This window comes from Eulemur rufifrons, chromosome 9 (genome assembly GCF_041146395.1).
Source record: "Eulemur rufifrons isolate Redbay chromosome 9, OSU_ERuf_1, whole genome shotgun sequence".
In the NCBI taxonomy this organism is placed as follows: Eukaryota; Metazoa; Chordata; class Mammalia; order Primates; family Lemuridae; genus Eulemur; species Eulemur rufifrons.
In genome coordinates, this window is record NC_090991.1 from 4,898,881 (window position 1) to 4,919,887 (window position 21,007).

Consider the following 21,007-nt stretch of genomic DNA (forward strand, 5'->3'; position numbering starts at 1 on the left):
TCTCCTTTGTTTATGCAAGAAATCCTCCTGTTATGGCAACAATCTTTTCAAGGGGGAAAAAAGAGGAACCTGGCTCCTACCTCTCATATCGGAGGAAGACGTTGTTGAGGTCATCGTTGACGTGCAGCAACTCCTCTGTGACCTCCTCGTTGGACACGCGAGAGATGAGCTCCACGATGCGCTGCTGCATGGCCCGGCAGGTCCTGTTCAGCTCCTAGGGAACACACATACCTCTGGATAGCCTGCTGGGTATGCTTTTTGTCACATTCTATTGCCTTTGAAAAAAATTTGTACCGATTCTTAAAAGTCACAAAAGGAGTACATGCGTCTTCATAATACCAGACGTGTAGAGAATACAAAATAGAAGGTCCTGCCGCACTGTCTGCCCCTCCTGCCCCAGAGGGAACGAGTACTCTTTCGGTAGACAGACGAACGTCCACAGAGACTCACTGTTGTGTCTATATGAGCACATGTTTACATAAATATTTAAAAATATTAAAATGTGATTCTTTGTAGTTTGCTTTTTCTCTTCAACAAAATATTCCAGATACCTCTTCCCATCACTTTGTGCAGATTTCCCCATTCCTTTGTGTGTGTACCATAGTGTGTCTCCCATTCTTCTGTTGCTGGGCACTTACGTGGTGGTCTCTCTTTTTTTGGCCAACCCAAATAATGCAGCCATGAACATTTGTACACATACATGCTTACACACTTGGGCCAGCACTTCCATAGCACAGGTTCCTTAGCAGTGGAATTTCTGGATGAAAAGGTACGGTCACTTAGAATATTAATTGGTAATAGTAAAAGGCCTCCAAAAAGATAACATCAGTTTATTTCCAGCAACAGCATGAGTGTATTTTATGACTGCATAAGGTACATTTTGGTGGCTTGTCTGCCACCCTGCTGAGGTCTCAGAAGCTCAGCAAGCTCCCACACAGCCACCTGGCAGGCCAAAGATGACACTCACTCCCAGTCACCACGGGAACCCTCTCTACCCTGGGAAGCAACGTCCCCCTGAAGACAGAGCTTTCGCACACTGTGGCCTGGCTTCCACGAGCCTTTCCTGCTCTAGAACGGCAGCCTCACCAGTGCTCTTGTTTCAACTTGCTGGTGGAACTCCCTCAACTACCTGCCAGGCTCCTTGCCATCCTGTACGCCAGACTGAGGACACGACAGAGCAGGGAGCTGGCAACCCTGCCAGGCCGGCCCCTCAGCACCCGTGACCACAGGAATTGCCTGTGACCGAAGCTCCAGGTCCCAATGGGCCACACAGGGTTAAAGCAGGATGAGATGCCGTACCCACCCACGTGGGCACTGGAGGGAACAGACGAGCCTGTGAGGTAAGGGGACGAGGCATGAAGGAGAAGTCCCTCCTTCTCATAGTTTGGCCTTAAAACCGCCTCATTTTGAAATCGTTTCTGGTGGAAATAACTGATCTATTCATAGCAGACACAGGCAATCTCTGTTTAGCTCTGCATCTTGTCTCATAATCTGGCTAGCTTGGCTCCAAGGTTCTCCCTCCTACCAGGTCATAAACTCCGTGAAGGGGCTGTTGTCATCTACCTACCCACCCACGGATGCCCATAAGCCCTGCACTAAGCCACACACAACGGACAAGCTCAGCAATTGTCTGGTGAATCACAGCACCAAGGTGGTCAAACAAGCAAAGCGGGGAATCAAAGGCGCCCCTTCCACATACTCCCTGCACCCCGAGACACAGCTCTCACACATGGGGGTGGGCTCCTTATCTGCCTTTCCCTCTGACTGAAGCTGGACAGAAGGCCAGGACAGAAGGCCTCTCTTCCCTGCTTCCCCAGTACCTGCGGCGGACACTCGGGAGGCACTCCCCAAGTGCTTTGGAGAGAATTAATTCATGAAGGCAAATGGCATTCCTCCCATGCACACTCTGTCCAAGGTATCAGGATAGTGTTCCCTCACATACACTGCTGGAGGGCCCTGTGTGTCCCAGGCCTGATACTGCAGGTAGTAGCAAGGTAGGGACCTTGACACACCTGCTCATCACAGAGCAGATCAGCCTTTGTGGCCTGCACAGTCTGCTTCTGCTGTCTCTCTTCCCGCGGCTGCTCAGGACCCAAGGGCTTCCTCCCTGAGGGTGGAGACAGCTGTATTTGTCAGGGCAGAGGAGACCTAGATTTAGGCAGCTGTATACACAAGAGTCTAGAGTTCACCTTAAGAAAAATGCTCCCTTTGGAGACTCTGGCTTACCTTGGTGGGCCTGTCTATCTGGTCATGGCAATTGCTGCCCTTTGTCTTGGTTCTACCTGGCTCTCGTCCTCTGCACAGCCAGGATGGGGCTGTGAGTCTCTCTTGGTCAATGGGGAAGCAAGCCCAGTGTCTGGACCTGCAGATTTCTCTTCGAACAGACTCCCACTCTTGGTTTTCTTAAGACTCCAATCCTAGGTTTTGGAGAAGGCAGGGTCATCCCTAGGAGTAGGAGGCTTTGAGCAAATCACCCGACACTCACAATCTCTCTCTCTCTCTTCCCTGACAATGAGGTGCTTTAGGTGACAATGGCTCCCAGGAACCAGCTCAGGTCACAGCAACCCAGCCAGATAACATTCCCACCAGCAGCAGAGATACACAAAGGGGCCCCTTTCTGCATCTCTGCTGCTGGTGGGAATGTGGCTGGGGCTGGAGGGGGGAAGGAGGTGTCCAAGGCAGTCAAGCTGGGGTTTCCACTCAGCTGGCCGTGGGAACCTTGACTCTAAAGCACCTTGACCCTTGATCTCCCCAAACCACCAGCTCCTCATCACTGTCCGGTCTCAGTTACCCACGTAAGCTCGGCCTTCTTCCCAGTACCCTTCCTTTGGAGAATGGGGAATTCCTGTCCTTCTGGAATCTAGTTTTCCCTCCCTAGGACTCACCCCAGGCCTCACTGAAGCAGCAGTAAGCATTTACACACATGCGGGCGAGTGCCGGGGTTGACAACAAGAGGCAAACACTGGAAATTAACTGCAGAGGTCACTGATATCCGGTGAGGAGTGAAGTGCACAATGCCCACTCCATGCCACTCTGAGTGGCTCACATCCCAAGGCCAGCCAGGAGAGGGGCACTCGAGAACTGGCCTGGGCCTCGAAGCCTGGCCGGGTCTCCGTCGGTGACAGATTGCCACACAGTAACTGCCACAGGCGCAGTGGACTGCCGCAAGTCACACCCAGCCACTGGGCGATGACGGTGCACAGGAAAACCGACACACAGCGGAAGCCCTGATTACAGAAATGAAGGGTGCCCACGAGTGATACTAATGTGAGGCCAGGCCCTCAACATGAAAACAAAATAAAAATGTCCAAACTTATGAAAGAAGCGATCACATTAGATCACGCAGAGGATTCCAACAGCCAGGACGGAAGTGAATGACGTAAAATAATCATAGTATTTCTCACACATCATGAAAGCGCAGTGAGCATCTACTCAGGGCTGACAAGGGAGCACGGATTTAGGTTAACTTTTATTATTTTTTTATTGAGACAGGTCTCACTCTATAAAACGTTAATGGTAGAATCTAGGTGGTAAATATACAATGTCCACTGTAAAATGCTTTCTACTTTGCTCTATGTTTGAAAATGTCCAACACAGGAAGCACCGGGTGGGAGAGAGAGGAGCTGACCTCCGTCTCCCCACAGTGCACAGGCCCCAGCTGACTGCTGGGGAGCAAGTGGCCCATGCCTGGATAAGCTCTCCAAGTCTCCGCCACTCCCCGGGCTGGCTTGTCCCTGTATACGGTGAGGGGTGGTGGGCGCACGAAGTCCCGCAGAGTGCCAGCAGAGCCGCCTCCGCAGCCTCCCCGGCACGGGGTCAGGCCCCCCGCCCCCAGTGGCAGCCAGGGCAGCTCTGCTCTTATCTTTTTTAAACATTGCCATTCACTGTAGAATTTTATTTGTAGTGGAAAGGATTCCGTTACCTTAAAAAAATATCCAGAAAGTATGAGTTGATGTGATCTGGGCTTGGAGGCAGAACGAGACCCAAGGGCATAGGAGGCAGTGATCTCATCAACTGTAAGCACCAGGAACATCTGCTTTGGTCTTGCATCTGCTGCCTCTCTTCCCACTGCCTTCCTGCTAGGGTGCTGGGCAAGACAGTCCCCAGTCCCACAGGCACAGCCTTCCATGCTCCGGCCCTGCAGGAGCGTCCTGAGGGCTTTTCACAGAGCTGTGCCCAAAGACAGCCCCCAAGAGCCTGCATCAGGGACGGGACTTCTGCATCAGGGGTCTCCAGGGTCTCTGCACAGAGACAGCTTTACCAACTCTTGGCTTCAGCCTTTTAACTTACAGTCTCAAAAAAGAAGAAAAAAGAAAAGAGACGGGAGGTGAGAGGAGGGCCAGACATTAAGATTCCTGCCACCACAGTGACAGCTGGCCGTCCGCATGGCCTCTGTGCAGTCATCACAGCCAGACCCACAGCAGGCTCGGCTGGGCGACCTTCCTTGGCCTTGTCCGCCTCCAAACCACCCAGACAGAGCAACTCTCTTCTGGGCCTAAAACACCTGAAAGCCTATGGCTTGCCTGGGTCACCCCTCCCGCGGTACAAAAGTGGGGACAGGAATTTCCTAAATGTCGAAGATTTCAGCTTTGGCCTCCTCCTATCTCTGGTTCTCAGCAGAGGGGGAGAACAGCTGGTCACTTGTACAAAAGCCCTGCGTCTACCAGAACACCTTATTCAATATCCTCTCTTTTCTGTCTAATTATTCCCAATGCCTTTATCTTTTCTTCAAGGGACATTCTCATCCCCACCTCACAAAACAGTCTTTTAATCATCTTTACGGGTTTCCTCTGAGCCTTCTGCAAGTTTGAAGGAACATGGGATAAGATCCTGAAGACCTGTTTTCTACTCCTGTAAAGAAGGGAGGGAGAAGTCTTTGTTGATGAGAAAGGGAGAATAATGAAGCTAAACATGTAGAATATAACTATATTTCTCTAGAGAAAACAGCCTTGACCATTTTGTCTTTGTAGAAATAAGATGCAAGAAGTAAGAGGGGATATACCATCTGTTACTTGAAGACACAACATGGAGGAGGGCTTGTTTTATTACACTATCTGATGGATGGCTGCATAAGAACATACATTTTGGCCAAGCGTGGTGGCTCACGCCTGTGATCCTAGCACTTTGGGAGGCCAAAGTGAGAGGATCACCTGAGGCCAGGAGTTTGAGACCATAGCAAGTAACATAGCAAGACTCTGTCTCTACCAAAAAAAAAAAAAAAAACAAACAAACCCAGAAAAATTAGCCAGGCACAGTGGCACATGCCTGTAGTCCCAGCTGCTCAGGAGACTGAGGCAGGAGGATTGCTTATTTGAGGCTGCAGCGAGACTCTGTCTCAAAAAAAAAAAAAAGGAAAAGAAAAGAACATACATTTTTGCCATCATTAGGTTAATTAAAAGTTATTATTAATTGAAGACAAAGCTTGAAAGGCTAAATCAGGAGAGAGAGAAAGCACTGGATGGCAGAATCAGGATCTTTAAGTTCCAGAAAGCTGGACTCAGGCTTTCAGCAGCTAAGGACATGCCCTTTAGCAGGGATGACGTGGGGTCTTGGATTTCAGGTCCAGACCCAAGTGTCCACGCACAGGATGAGGAAGACATGGCTCAACAGCCACGCAAGAAGGAGAGGGAGCAGTGTTTTACAGGTGATGGAAGCTCGCCATTTTACAGTGCTCACCCCTTCTGAAGAACTGCCTGTTCATCTCCATGGTGGGCTGCCAGCGGCCACATTTGTTCCATGTAGAGACTGGGCAGTGGGCAGGGCTCATGGCAATCTCCAAATATTTAAGGACCTACCCATGTGAAAGGGGAATTAGTTTTGTTCTGTTGTCTAAGAAGACAGACAATGGTCAAAGTTACAGGGAGAAAGAATTTAGCCCAATGTGTGAAGGGGCTTTCCAAGGATAGTCACGGAAGCTGCAACTTGTGAGGCCCTGCCTGTGCCCAGCCCTGGGCAAGGCGCCACCACGGTGAGAGTAACCGCTCCAGTCAACGAGCAAGAGGGCGGCTCAGGGAGTGCGGGCAACTTGCCTGGTGTCACCCAGCTCGTCAGCGGGAGGGCAAGGACAGGAACCCAGTGATTCATAAGCCTGTGCTCTCCCTGCCCTCCTGTGCTGCTTCCCAAAGTCCACTGAGATGGCTGTTGGAAACAGAAGTACCTCCACGGGCCGCCGTGAACAGCCTGTCCTTGGGGATGTGGAGGAAGACCAGGCGGCGCTGGGTAAGATGCCGTAGAGGAAATCTGAGCACGGGTGTGGAGCGGGACTAGCTGCCTAGGAGGTCTCTCTCAACTCAGAGAGTGAAGGATTTGACGCAGAGCCTGCGAGGAGGAGTTGCTGTGTTCACTCCGGGCATCCTGCCTGCCCTTCCCTCCGGGGCTCCAGCTGAGCTGACAGCGCAGGGTGCTAGAGCGGCCTCAGCCTCTCCTCAAAGACCAGCTGCCCACCCGCGAGTCTGCAGGCAAAGCAAACCGTTCCCACCAGCAAGCTTCCCTGCCGCGCTGGCTGCGCTGTGGGAGCTACACCCGAGAGAGTTTTGTGACGCGCAGGAGGCAACTGGGATATACGCCGCCCACAATTATGATCAGCTACACCGGTGCTTCCAGGCCCGACACCACCAATTACCTCTCTTCCCCTTCTCTCCGCCTCCTACCCAGCAATTTATACTCAAGTCGGGAGCAGCGTCTGTTGGCGGAGACATTTGAGTTGGTGACAAATGTGTTTCTTTCCACGGCCCTGGCCAGCACGCTGAGCCCTGGACCGCTTCTGCCCTGAGCACTCTGGCTGCCCTCCAGCTTGACAGAGGGTCCTGGGGAAGAGTTCCGATCCCAGCACTTTCTAAGCAGGCGGCGGCATTTTCCCATGCGTAAGGCTCACTGTTCAGTGTGGCTCAGAACCTGCCCGCTGGCTTCTAACTGCCAGGGGAAGAAGAGGAGGGAAGATGTCAGGGCTGGCTGAGGCGTGCGGTCACCAGCCAGGCAGGAGGGCCGTGTCTGTGCACAGCTGTTCACAGTGCTACCCAACCTCTGAATCTCCTGTGCTGGAAGGACAGCCTTCTGCTGGCACCCAGAATTGTTCTTTTCCTGTTTGATTTATAAGATAGCAGTGAGGGCTGGTAGGCTCAGAGTCGGAACAAAACAGAGGGAAGGAAAACGTCATGGGAAGCAACCTATTTTTGAAAACTAAGAGCTGACGCCAGGAGATTAGGTTCTGTTTGTCTTGGCTGATGGGCTTGTTTAAAAAAAAAGAAAGACAAAAAACCAAAAAAAAAAAAAAAAAAAAAAAAAACCAAAAACCTTGCAGTCACTCACACACTCACACACACACACACACACACACACACACCACAAACACGCATGTGCTCGTGGAGTATTCCTGCTGTCTGGGTCTGCTCTGGCTGTCTGGAAGCATCTTGGCTTTGTTCAACACATCCCCTGCTGCCAGGAGCTCAGCTCTGTCCGAGCAAACCCCCCTGTCAGCAGGAATTCCGACGCTGACACAGCACAAAGCTGCCTCAAGAGGCCCTCTCAGTTTCTGGACTGACCTCAGATTCCTGTGCATCTGGCTAATGCCGGCAGAGCCCTCCCGCGGCTGGGAGCGGCGGCCAATGACGATGCACCGAAGGGAGGCTGGGGCCCGTGGAGTGTGGCGCATGTTCAGCCGGACCTGCTGAGCCGAGGCAAGCCCAGTCTGACGCAGGTGTCAGGAGTGAGGTCTGGGAGCGAGGGAGAGGCCACTTGGGGCTCCTCGCTGGGGCCGGGCCAAGGGTACTCATCGCGGCTTCAGGAGCAGCCGGAGGTAGTGACATGGAGATGCGCTGTTTCCCAGTCTGTCTCCCGCACAAAGCTGAGCTCCTCCAGAGCAGGGGCCGCAGCTCACACGCACATCTCTGTGCCTGGTGGGCTGTGCTCTGTGTAAGGCCCAGAGCAGGTCTCCACCCACCCTCACCCCCACAGCAGTAGGAAGGGGGCACTACAAGACACAGCTGGGGACCAGGCTGAGCCACCCCAGGCATGGGCACTCCTAAAGGGCAGGGCCTTCACCGGCAGCGAGTGTGTGCCAGGAGCAAGGTGGGAGGTGTGGCACTCAGGGGCCAACACTGACGAGAGCTGGACAAAACAGCAGCAGCAGCAGGCACGTCACAAGGCACTCACGCCAGGTCACCACATTCACACCAGGTCGCTGAGCCAGTCTGGCTCCTAACCTGTCCACGCAAGCACCTCACCCCACAATGAAAAGATCGGCCACCTGCATTCACAGTATCCTTTCTCCACTCTCCGGGTCACTGCCTCTAAGAGTGATGGCGATAACGGCTTCTACCTGTCTCTAGGCAACATGAGGCTGAGTGTGGGCCACGTGGACTTAGTCCCTGTCAACGACAAGGCCACTGGGCCCATCCCTCTTCACACTGTGTCCCCGAGTGGGGCCTGCCACCAGGCCTTGTGCTTCCAAAGATGAGTCTCTCCTCACCTGCAGCAACTCCAGATCAGACGAGTCCTCCTGCCCGGGGACCATTTCTGTTAACATCTCAGACATGACTTTAGTGTTCCCTCGAACAACATCCAGTTCACTCCGCAGCCTGGCGATCTGTCGGGGGCCGGGAAAGGAAAGCAGGAAGGAAAGTCAGTCAGCCTGCGCCTGGAACGTCAGAACCGGCTTGCTCCCCAGGCTGGTGGCAGTCCCCTCCCTGGGAATCTAGGCCACCCTTCTGAGTACGCACTGTACAGGCCGCCTTATCTCTCTCCAGCCTGCCTGCCAGGGCAATGGCCACAACAGCCTGTCACCGTGCCTCTGCCCGTGACGCCGAGGCAGCGCTGTGCAGTGAAGACGCCAGGTCCGCAGTGCACCAGGTCGGCTCTCCATCTCGGCCTCCCGCCGCAGCACTCTGAGCAGGAACTTAACCTCTCAGGGCCTCCGTTCCTGCTTTTTAAAATCCAAGTGTGGGAGGGCAGCAGGGCTGAGATCCCCTAGGGCTGAGGTCCTGTTCTACAAACCTCAGAGTTACAGACTCCGCGCCCAGGAATTTTATCATCTAAATACTATGATGCTCTGCAAGGCTGGCCAGTGCCAACAGCACTTTTCAGATATGGCAAGAATGAAAGAGGGAGAGCAGGAGAAGACCACAGTGGAGACCCCATCTCCAGCCCGCTCCCTACCTGGTAACACGGCCCCTTGAAAAATACCCGACCTGCCCATCCATTGGCACTCCTCAAAGCCAGGAGCTGGGCCAAGGCCTGAGCCTCCCCTCCTGCGTCAGGGACACCTTCTACCCTCGGTCTCCAGCCTGGTGGTTCCGATCAGCTCCTCCACTCTCGCAACCCCCACTCCTGTCCCAGGCATCCGCAGAAACCACAAGGACCTGCCTTGTGCAGAGTGAGGCACCAAGAAGAATCCTCACAGCAATGCCCATCTGTCCTACACTCAATGCTGGGAGACCAGTCCATGCTGGGCGGATGTCAGGGACTGCCCCGTGACACTGGAAGAGCCCTGGAAGACTCAGCGAGCACCCTGCGGCTCGCTGGGGCCTCCATAGCAGCAGCAGCATCCAGAGACGAACCTGGATCCCTCTGAGCTGCAGTTTCCTCGCCTGTGGAAAGGTGATAATAAACCACACCTCACAGGGCTGCTGTGAGTGCCCGCACAGGCCCTGGCTCACGCGGATGCCCTCTACTATACAGTACGGCCTCGTTCCTGCTCCAGCGTCCAGAGAGCAGAATTGTGACGTCGCTCTTCCCGCACGCGCTCCAGCTAAAGCAGCGCGTCTTCTCCTCAGCGAAACCTTCTTCGACTCTCCCCGGCCATCCCGAGGTCGATGTGAACACTCCCACCTCCTCCCTGCGGCCCCCACGCACTGCACGGCCTCACACTGCAGCAGCCACGGCCGCTGCCCCGTGCTGGTGGGCTCCCTCGCAGACGCGGAGCTCCTCAGGGCAGGAACTCCACTGGGTTCAGTTCTGTACCCTCACACAGGGACCTCGATCAGTGGTCAGCCAGGGAGATGGTCTAGGTCCCAAGAGGCTCTGTTCAGTCTCTGGCTCTGCCTGGTGGGGGGCCCAGGGGTCTCCTCCCAAGTCTTGGATGAAAAGAAGTTTCTGGCGAGGGAGGCCCAGGAATGCTACAGCTCGTGACCATGAGGGCTCTAAAGCCTTAGGGCTTCTCGGCCAGGCTGGGTGTCCACCTGTCTGCCTCTGCTTCCGTCCTGCCCTGGGAACAAGGGCATCCCGCACCACCGCGTCTCCCCCGTTCCAGGTTCTCCTCTCGACCGCTCTGGCCACCGGGAGGCCTTTCTCCAGCACCCGCTGCCCAGCGACTGTCCCACTTTGAACACTTTCTGCCTTCCCTTGGAGCAGAAAGGGAACAGTGCACCCCTAAAAGACCTTCTTCCCCACGGTTCCCCTTTTTGGCCGTTGTGGGTAACGGGGAAGGACAGAGATCAGTGAGGCAGGCCACAGTTAGCGCAAACCCCACTTGTCAGCTGCGGGTTCGGACCTCCTGCCTCCGGAGCACACACAGCACCTGGGTGGCTAGCACGGGGACCCCTCCGATCTGCCTGTCAAGCCCACGGCTGCCCTGTGGGGTAGGAGGGAAGGTCACCTGTTCACTGACAGGAGACTGAGGTTAAACGTCCCGACCGAACCCTCACAGTGAGTAGCAGGGTGGGGGTTCACGGCCAGGCCTGCGTGACTTTGAGTTCGCTTCTCCTGCTCACACCTCTAGCAGAGGGGCGAAAAGGGCACGGCCCTGACACAACACTGCCATCACCTACACACAGTTGCATGAGGTTCCATAATTGTGCCATTGTCACAAATAGTAAATAAGGACTTTGAAAATATAAGCACTGGGCCGGGCGCGGTGGCTCACGCCTGTAATCCTAGCACTCTGGGAGGCCGAGGCGGGTGGATTGCTCGAGGTCAGGAGTTCAAGACCAGCCTGAGCAAGAGCGAGACCCCATCTCTACTAAAAATAGAAAGAAATTATATGGCCAACTAAAAATATATAGAGAAAAAATTAGCCGGGCATGGTGGTGCATGTCTGTAGTCCCAGCCACTCGGGAGGCTGAGGCAGTAGGATCGCTTAAGCCCAGGAGTTTGAGGTTGCTGTGAGCTAGGCTGACGCCACGGCACTCACTCTAGCCCGGGCAACAAAGTGAGACTCTGTCTCAAAAAAAAAAAAAAAAAGAAAGAAAGAAAATATAAGCACTGGATAGATTTTTTTTCAAGTCTGACCAATTCTCAAATTTTAACTAAAGGGAATTCTATAGGTTCATCTAAAGAGCAATCTCTACAACTCATCTAAAAAATCCAGTTTGGGGTTAAAACTGCATTAGCTTATCAGGGAGGAACTGGGGGAAGGCGGGCAACGTCTGGGACAGAAGCCGGTGTGCGCTGCAGGGAGGCCTCCCTGATTTTAGCCTCCGCCTCCACTGGTGCTTCGCTGACTGGGGCACTGACATTTCTTACAGGACAAATCTAAGCCTCTGCGCCATAGACAAGCTTGTTTGCAACTCAGCTGAGCCCCTGTGCTTTTGGTCTCGCTTTCTGCCACTATTTCCTCCCTGACCCTGGCCCTCCATAGGCACCTGCTCTCCAGTCAAGCCACCTGCTTCTCCCCGAGAGAGCCCTGCACCTCTGCCGTGCCCATGCCACTGCCGTGCATGAGGCCTCACCTGCTTCAGGACCCTCGGCGTGTCAGCTCCCTGGGTGCCGTCCCAGGCACTGCTCAACTCCGGGCTAACAACACGGAGCACTCGGCTCTGCTCCCCACCGGAGTGTGAGCACACTCGGTCGTGACTATCTTGGCATCTGTGTCCCCCAGGGACGGGGCCCTTCCATCTCTATGTCCCCAACACCTAGCACAGTGCCTGTCCCGGGGAGGCCTCCGTCTGTGTCTCCTGGGAAGACGAGTGAGGACAGTCAGCTGATTTGCCTCTGGCCCAGAAGAATGCAAGTACCTGTTCTGAGTTGGCCGTGATGGGGCCAGTCGCGCTGAGAGCCGGGGCCTGCGGAGCGGAGTAGGGAGCAGGAGGCGGCGAGGAATAGGAGCCGGCACTCGTCCTCTGCTGTGACTGGGACCTGGGCATGGTCGTGGCTGGATCCACTTCAGGGACGCTCTGGCACGGCAACAACAAAGTCCTCTGTTCACTTGGGCTGCCTGCAAGCTGGGCCTGGCACCTGCCCCACCTGGGCAGCACTTCCCGTCAGAGCTGCCTGTGGAGAGGGTGGGGGCCCAGCCTGCTGCTGCCCTGGGGAGGCTTGCGGAGCCCGTGAGCCCAGCCGCTCCAGCCGGGAAGTGGGGCTACCACGGCTCTTCCCTCTGCTCACCTCGCAAGGGGTGTGCGGCAGACAACAAAGCAACTCCAGCAGGCAAGGCCAAGAGCGCTCTGGGAGTGCTCTCGTCACGGCTCCCACTACTAAGACCACCTCAGGATCCGAGTGAAGGGAGGGCTGTTACTAGGTTTTGCTAATCATGAATCCTTATTTGGTACCATAAGATTACGTTTTGGCCTTTACAAGTAGACTAATATAAATAGTTATTATGCAATTTACTGAATGTTCTTTGTAATTATAGGAACAGCAACACTGCTCTGTGTCATTATTAGAAGAATACAACAGGTTATGTTTATTTCACAAAGCATAGTACACGGTTTGGAGGGATCATGATGAGAGTAATGCTTTGGAAAGTGCGATTTCTTGTGCTTTCCCTTTGGGCATCTCAGATAACCTCTAGAACATTAACTCACGTGTCCCCACGAGAGACGTGCACAGACACGCGGTCCTTCTCGAGGCCCACATTTCAGAGATGGGCAGTGGGGGCTGGCCAGTGAGGTGTACTGGGACGAGGTGCCTCCCCCACATCTTGGAGCTTTCCTGCTTCCCCCCCTGGGCTGGGAATGGAGCTGATTCCCAGCAACACTGTGAATGGCACGGCCCGCAAGTTTTTCATCCCGAAGCACAGAGCTGCGCCATCCGCGGCCCTTGAGTTATTGCTGGCACCGTAAGAGCTTCAGCAGATGCCGCTAAATGGGCCTTTCCTGGGCTTTGAATCCCAAGGCTGATGGAATCCAAGGATGTCTGGACTGATGCTGAATGCTCGTAGCTCAAAATAAATTTTAGATCCATTTGACTTGTACCACTGAAAAACCAGAAAGCTGCTCTTTGCCCCCGTTAGTGATGTCAGCTCCTCTACATTGCTCTGAGGTGTTCTGGTGGGGATCCTAGGGGAATGGGGACAGGATTCCCACATTGATTGTATGGGCCTCTGAAGAGCAGGTGCTAACGACCCCCACAGGATGGCTCCACCCAGGCAGCCATTTCCATGAAAACTCTGAACTGATCTCGCTATTACGTCCCCGTCACGGTGAAAACAGGGGAAGGTGGGGGTGGGGGGAGACACTGCCGCCACTGAATCACCAGTCAACCAGCTGTCTCACTCCTGCATTCCCCTCGTTATTAAAAAGGAATGCCCTTGGGCTTTAAGAAAGCATGACGACAGGCTGAATAATTCAAAGGGAGCAGCAGAAGGGTGGTGGCAGCGGCCTGGCTGGCCTGCTCTGCAGTAGGGCCCCCTAGAAAATGCCAGCTGGAAGCTTACCCGCTGTGGCGTGTGTATAGGAGACAGAGCGTCCAAGTCTGCCATGGGGAATTCAACCCCTTTCCTCTTCAGCTCCTCGTATATGTGCACGACACCAGTGAGGTCAGGACTGCTTCGAAAGGCATCAGCCCAGGCCTGGGAGGACAGAAGAAGGCCTGTTAGGAAGCATTTCTCTCCAAGGGCTGTCACACTGCCTGAAAATCCAAAGCAGCCCACGTCCTCTCCTAGGGACCAATGCTCTCCTACGCGCGAATGCAAATTGCACTGGCAGAACTTATTCTGTTCCACGCCTCCTGCAATCGCTGCCACGACACAGCTGGTGAAATCCTGGCTTTCAGTGGTGCTGCTGAGCGTGAACAAAAACACAAAACTTAATGCAGCATGTATTTCCTTGGAGAAGAGACAGAGAAATAACACCTAAGCACTGTGGCGCATCCTAAAAAGCAGGCATTTCCCTAATCACAAGGAAATCAATTGCTGGGGCTGTTTAGCTGAAGGGAGTGGAAGGCGCAGCCTCATCACCTAGTGGTGGGACGCCCACCCTCTGTGCAGGAGCCACGGCGGGTCTTTGCGCACGGTCATCATCGCACTCTGCCCTGAGAGCTTCCATCAGTGGAATTGGGAACCGTGGGCAAATTGAGCAGAAAGGAGAGGAGAAATTCATGTGTGATACGAAATAAAAGCTAACTCCAGGTTTCTGCAGTAGATCAGAGGCCACTAAAGCCAAGATTGCCTAGCCCAGCCCCCTCGATGGCAGGTGAGGTGACTGCGGTTCCGTGGAGGGGGGCTGACCCCCAAGGGTGCTGCTCCCTGCCCCAAGCTTCTTCCATCATGTCGTGCTGCCAACAATGGCAACATACATGTGCCCAAACCAAAAAAATCCAATGGACAGCATGACCACTAGATTCTCTTAAACGAAAACACAACACAGACAAGAAAGAGCAAAAATTCAAAAAGATTATCATTTTCATTGATTCGTGAAACTCTTAAAATTTTTTTTTTAAATATTCTGTTCTTTAGAAGTTACAGAATGTATCAGAAAAAGCAGCATATCCAAAGGGCTCCCCAGAAATGGGACCCAGCCCTTTCCGTGCTATCCCGGTCACCGCACATACCCAGCGGAGGCGGCAGAGCCTCTCGTGCCCGTGCTCCATTGCCAAGTCTGTTGTCGTCAGAGCATTTAACTGCCTCCCTGGCTCCAGCAATGCGCTCCAACCAATCCTGAGGCAGCCACAGAAACTCTATCTCTAACCAACAGACCCACGTGAAGTTAAAAGGTCAGTTTCCAAAAGGCCTTCTTAATTACAACCGATGCATCCACTTACTACAAACAGTGCTGTCAGCCTGGCTTTCTCCTTGACGCACTTTGTTAATTTGCATGCTCAGGGATTTGACACCCTGGATCAGGACAGCTCCTCTTGGCCAATACTTCCTTCTGGATGCTGAGGAGGGCGAAGAAGGTGCAGCGGAGGGCTGTCTGGAAGGCCCAGCTGCCCGCAGGCTCCCCAGGGAGCGCCCCGCAGCCCCACCCCTGCCAGCTGCCCTGGCTGCCTCCACCTGCTTCACAATCCAGCGAGTCCTGTGGCACCAGCACTTTAGTTTAGGGTCCGACTTTAGAGTCTAAAGACCAGCCTCACAGCCCTCCGTGGGAGGCTGGGGAAGAACGCATGGCAATTCTTTCTGGTGCCACTTCATGCCTCTGCACCTGGGAGTACAAACAGCTCCAGGGATCTCTTTCAATTCATCTTGCTCCACCCAAGTCAAATTTGAGATAACGGGAATGACGATGAAAGAACCATGGTGGTTCTCTCCAGTCAGAGGATACTTTCTCGGGGCCTGTTCTTCTAAGGCACTCTGCTGCCCCCATGCACACAGAGGCAGCCCCCCAGCTGTGCCTGCACCTGGGGGGGCGGAGAATGCATATTCCAAGTTGGGCCAACAGATGCTCCTCCTCCCGGGAGCTCGGTCCCAGGAGAGGGGAGACAGAACTACCCTCTACAACTGTGGGCCCTGGGAGGCAGCCATGTGCCAGCCCAGGATGGGGAGCACAGACGGCCTATGTTCTGGAAAAGGAGCAGCTGGTATGTTCAGAGGTGCAGACATGCAGAAGAGGATTTGGAGGGCCTTCGTGATCCGTTCTGTCCCTTCCCAGGCCCAGTCACACCCCTAGTCTGGGTGATCTGGGCTTCCGGGAGGCCCCGCCTTATGACAAACTCTCCTCTTTGCCTATGCAAGCTGGAGTTGGCATCTGTTACTTGCAACCAAGCAGTCTTGGCTAATGCACCCCCTTCCCACCTGCCATGATTCCAACCCCTGTCTGGGACCCCTGTGCAGTCTGGGTGAGGTGGCTGCTAACAGAGCATATGTTCATGACAGCAATCTCCAGCGAACAGGATTCTGACGCCAACAGAGGAACAAATGGGGTGTGGGGGTGGGGCTTTAAAGGAACAGTCATATGTGAAAATGCAGAGATGGGAGAAACCCAGAGATGCCGTGTGTCCCTAGCCTCTTCTTGGGACGTGCCTAAACAAGGGTGCTCCTGTCTCCCTCCCCAACAGGTCAGACACCTACTGAAGGCACACATCGAGTCTCTCGCCCTTGCCCAGAGAAGGCAGTCCATCAGCATTTGTCAGGTTAAACTGAATTCTGTTCTCACGGTTACTAAGCATCCTATTTTCCTACTTCGGAGAACAGAGGAAAGATGGCCATTTAGGCTGTCAATAGACCGAAGTGACAGTGATGAAGCAGGGCCCCTGGAAGGCTGACCCAGTTGAGGGCGCTTCCCAGGGGAGATGGGGCGAGCCTCAGGGTCCCTAACCTGAAGCCCAGGAGCAGCAGGTGGGTGGGGCAGGCCGCCCACCCCAAGAGCCACCTTCTCAGAAAGCAAAGTGACATGGCAGCACAGGCACCCTCTGAGGACTGTCACAGGAGCTAGCCAGTTAATGGCCAAGTGGCCACCTCCCTGGAAGCCATGCTCTTTATATAATTCTCTCTTTTCCTGCCTGTGGCTACAGGATTAGGGGGTTGAAAGACCCAGAGGAAGGTCTAATGAGGAAAAAAAGAAGAGATCAATTCATGTTTTTATCTCCTTCATTCCTTTGGATTATACACCAAACCCCAGACTGAAACCTTACACAAATGTAAACCATATCCTACTCATTTCTGTGTCCTTCAAAGTTTGACAAAGTTTTGAATCAGCAAATTTCAGATCAATAAACAACTGCTGATTTAAACTCTGAGTTCTGTTATGCCTTTGGGTAAAAGAAGGCTTCTGTCATTTTCTGCTTATGTTTCCAGGCCCAACTTCCTGTTCCCAGTGACAGGGTCCCTGCAGAGTCACTGTCTACACAGAATGTGGCCAGAGCCCAGCCACCAAGTCTCTGCCACCTTCACAGAACACAACTCCTCCAGCCCCTCCCGGCCCTCCTGCCCCACACCCATCCCCACCCGTCCGCTCACTTTCTTCCGTGGAAAGAGTGTTTTTAGACTCTACTGCTGGGGCTCGGGGAGGGGAACAGGGAAGGCGTGACCACTCTGAGGTTACTCTACCAGGATGATACCATTTCTGTCCCTGAAAGCAAGTTCAAGGGAAAAGCTGAGGGATGACATAGAGCAGGTGTATCCTTGTTATCTTCTCAACAAATGCGACTTAACGCAAGCAAACAAAAAGGAACGCAAGCCAAAACAGCAGCTGAGGGGCTGGGTAAAAACAGGCTGAAAGCCGGACGCTGCCAGATGTGGCGCCTTTGGTAGTCCAGGGGCCGGGAGCAAGCGTTGGCAAGTTGCTAACCAGGCTGCTCGGCTCTTCCCACCCATCCTGCCAGGGAGACTGGCTTCCTCCAGAAGGCGGATGCCTGTGGGGCCTCACACCCGAGTCCGGCAAACAGTCCCAGAGCCATGCTGCTGCGTGGGTCACCCACTGGGCTGGGTCTCCAGGAAAGCAGAAGGCAGCCTTCTTTGCGCATTCTGACGGGCAGGGCCCTCTGGAGCACATGAGCCCGAAGCATTGAATTTTGGGGGGAGCTGGGGTAGCTACAGATGGCTGGCAGGCAGCCGGAAGGCACGGAAAGCCTCCAAGTGGAGAGGGGTGGAATGCGGCGGGGGGAGGGGGGCTGGACATCAGCTGGGTTCTCTTTACGGTTGGCCCAGGGAGGGGGCTGCTGAAGGCAAACATGTGCCACTGGAAATGCCACTTCGGTGGCCAATCCTAAGCTAGCCGTGCCTGTGATCAGCACTCAAGGAAGGGACTCAGGCAGGTGGGCTGGGGGCAGGCAGATGTGCCAGGACCAGCTCTGCCACCCACCTCCCTATAAGCACAGGGAGACTTCAGGAAAGGTGGTCTGGAGCCCAACCTCCCTCCTGCCCCTCAACCTGCTGCAGCCCTGCTTCCATCCTCAGGGGCAGCCACAGGGGAGGTGGGCCCAGGCCAGTGGTGGGTGATCAGAGCCATGGGTTCCACCTCTGCCAGGAGCCCCAGCCATGCTCCATGGGTAGGAGGGGCTGTTGGGGTGCAGCCCCTTCACCTTGAAAGCTTTTCAAGTGCCAGTATGGTCAATCTACTTTCCTGGAATGTAAAGTGTAGCATTGCATCCCACCCCCAAATAATCAAAAGCTGGTTCAAGTCCTTCCTGGCTAGGCCCTGGCTCTCTGTCACTTGCAAACCTTAGTTTCTCCTGTTTAACTGCTAGCTCCCTGAAGGCAGGGCTGGGACTGACCCAGCCCCACTTCCCAGGCAGCGGGGCTTGGAAGAGCACCAACAGCATCCCGATACCAAGGATGGTGAGGATGACTCTGTTACTGCTCTGGCACCCACACATGTAGCTGAACCTCTTTTCAGTCTAGCCATATGTTTTTCAATCATTTATTCATTCATTTAAGACAGTCTTGCCCTGTTGCCAGGCTGGAAGGCAGTGGCATGATCATAGCTCACTGTAGCCTTGAACTCCTGGGCTCAGTGATCCTTCTGGCTCAGCTGCTCCCAACTAGCTAGAACTACAGGCTCAGGCTACCACGCCTGGCTAATTTTTTCTTATTTTTTTATAGAGATGGGGTCACACTATGTGGCCCAAGCTGGTATCAAACTCCTAGCCTCAAGCAATCCTCCTTCCTCAGCCTCCTAGAGTGCTGGGATTACGGGTGTGAGCCACCACACCCAGCCCAGTCTAGCTGTATTTATATGATAGCCTGCTACCTACTCACAGGCTGGCAAGAAAGCGAAGGCTCTGTCACCCCTCAACCACCCCATTCTTGTCTCATGGTGGGAGCAGTACTTTCTCTCCCAGAAGAAATTATCAGACTCTCTAGGGAGCTTGTACAGTTTTTGGAAGTATATTCAACATGCAAATAAGATTTTTTTTCCTCAAAGGGGTTAAAAAAAGGTTGACCCAATGCAATACTCATCAGATGGGCTATAACGAAGAAGATAGAAAATAGGGCACGTTGGTGAGGATGTGAGGCAACTACAACTCCTGCATGCTGCTGGGAGAGGCCACTGGGGAACCGAATCAGAGCGTGACATTCCCCACGACCCAGCAACCTGGCTCCTAGGTGTTAGGCTGAAACATAGGAAAGTGCTAATATTTGACCATTTTTGACCAACAAAGATGGCACATATTCAACTTAATACACACCTGATGAAAATGAATACAAATGCTTGCCAAAAGACGAGCTAGATGCTTGTAGCAGCATTTTTCATGGTACCCCAAACTGCAAACACCAAGTGCGCATCAACAGTGGAGGGACAAACTGCAGCGCGTCCCCATGACAGGACCTGGCACAGCAGAGGGAGCAACGGGAGAAAAGACCCACGATCACAGGCAACAACTCTCACGACACCCACAAACAGCAGAACCAGCCACAACAGGCAACGAGCACTGTTGTAGGAGCCCGTGTGGCTGAAGAACAGGAAAAACTCACCTGTGCTGTGAGAAGTTAGGCAAGTGGCCATCCTGAGGCGTGGGAGCTTTTTGGGTGCTGGTCATATTCTGCTTTGCGATGTAGGGGCTATTTACATGGGAATGTTCAGTTTGTAAAGATTTATCAAATTGTATGTGCTTTTATATGTGATTTCCTGTATATATAGTATAATTCAATAAAAACCGAAAAAAGGGCTCGGGATCCTGTTTATTCTTTTGGTCCACCCATCACAGAAGCCGAGCCATCCCCAGCTGTCTGCTGCCTGCTGCCTGTGTCGGGGGGCCATGACCAAAGGTGAGAGCCCTTCAGGAACACTGCAGACCTGGAGAGGAAGTGCTCTCCCCCTCAGGTTATCAACCTCCACCTAGGAGTACCTTGCCTGAAGCCCCTTGTGCTCCAGAGCTGGACCAGGGAACTGCATCCAGTGCGTCTGGGCCAGGCAGGGGCCCCTGAGGCACCTCAAAACCCCGTTCTGCTCAGGTTCCCAGGGCTGCTGCACGCTGCAGCTGCCCGCCAGTAGGGGGCGCCTCAGAACACGGGTGCAGGCCACCGCACCGGGCATGCTGATCTCATGGGCTCAGGGCTGAGAGCAGGCAGGTAGAAACCCCAGGCCCCGTTGCACAGATAAGGAGGTAGAAGTTAACAAACTTGTGCAAGGTTAGAAGCAGGGCTGGGTAGAAGGTGGAGGGAGTTGGAATGTGGGGAAGGGGTGATCCCAGTGGGAACGCTTGGACGCCAGGGTGGGTGGGCGAGGATAGGCATCGTCTGGGGCAGAGACGTGGGCCACAGCCACTGCAGAGGCTCTGTCTGCCCTCAGCCAAGGTCCCCACACAGCAGGGGCAGTGCAGATCATAACCTTTGTGACCACCCCACCTGGCCCAGACAGGCCTCAGGGTTACGAAATTCTCACCCAGGAAGTGCTCCTTCCAGGTCTGCAGCCACCGTAGGGCCTGCCAAGAGCTGTCTCTGCATAAGGGGTTCAGGCTGGGGTGCCCCCTCTTTTGTGAGAAGCAGCCACTATTTGTTTTCCTGACATTGATTCCTGGGGGGTTGAGGCAGAGAGTATAACCCCAGGAGGAAGGGATGTTGGGGGAGGGGAACATGTGTCCGTGCACGTGTGTGTGTGTGTGTGTGTGTGTGTGTGTGAGACTGAGAGAGAGAGAGACAGCACAAGATGCCGGGTGGGCAGGATTGGGGGAGGGGGCGAGGGACAACCCTCCGGGAGCACGAGACGGGCTCTGCTGTCACCCACACTCCTCCCCTTCCTCAGAGCTATGGTGAACTACATTCATACATTCATTTTTAAAAAGTACTTTCTATGAACCCACTCTACACATGCCACTGCCCTAGACCCTGGGAACCATGTCCCTGGACTCTCAGGGAACCAAGAGGGAGGCAGACAAAACAAAAGTTAGTGAAGCTGAGAGCTTGAAGACCCTGAAGGAGAGTGCTGTGAGCGAGAGAATGTGTGTGGTAAATCGGTGGGGAGGCCATCTGAATGAG

The 21,007-nt window shown here is 54.0% G+C and overlaps 1 protein-coding gene across 9 annotated transcripts in view; it reads right to left on the minus strand.

Annotated features, from left to right (window-relative positions):
* The window catches only part of TOM1L2 (target of myb1 like 2 membrane trafficking protein), a 109,847-nt gene that overhangs the window by 20,313 nt on the left and 68,527 nt on the right, over positions 1–21,007 (minus strand). For 4 of the 9 annotated variants that reach the window (XM_069481928.1, XM_069481924.1, XM_069481921.1 and 1 more), the window contains 4 exons: positions 13,589–13,723; positions 11,949–12,107; positions 8,468–8,584; positions 81–214 (listed from right to left, as the gene is read on the minus strand). In XM_069481928.1, the coding sequence (XP_069338029.1) occupies positions 81–214; positions 8,468–8,584; positions 11,949–12,107; positions 13,589–13,723 (545 nt within the window). The remainder of the gene's footprint in view (positions 1–80; positions 215–8,467; positions 8,585–11,948; positions 12,108–13,588; positions 13,724–21,007) is intronic. The other 5 variants (XM_069481925.1, XM_069481923.1, XM_069481927.1 and 2 more) reach the window with 3 other exon arrangements.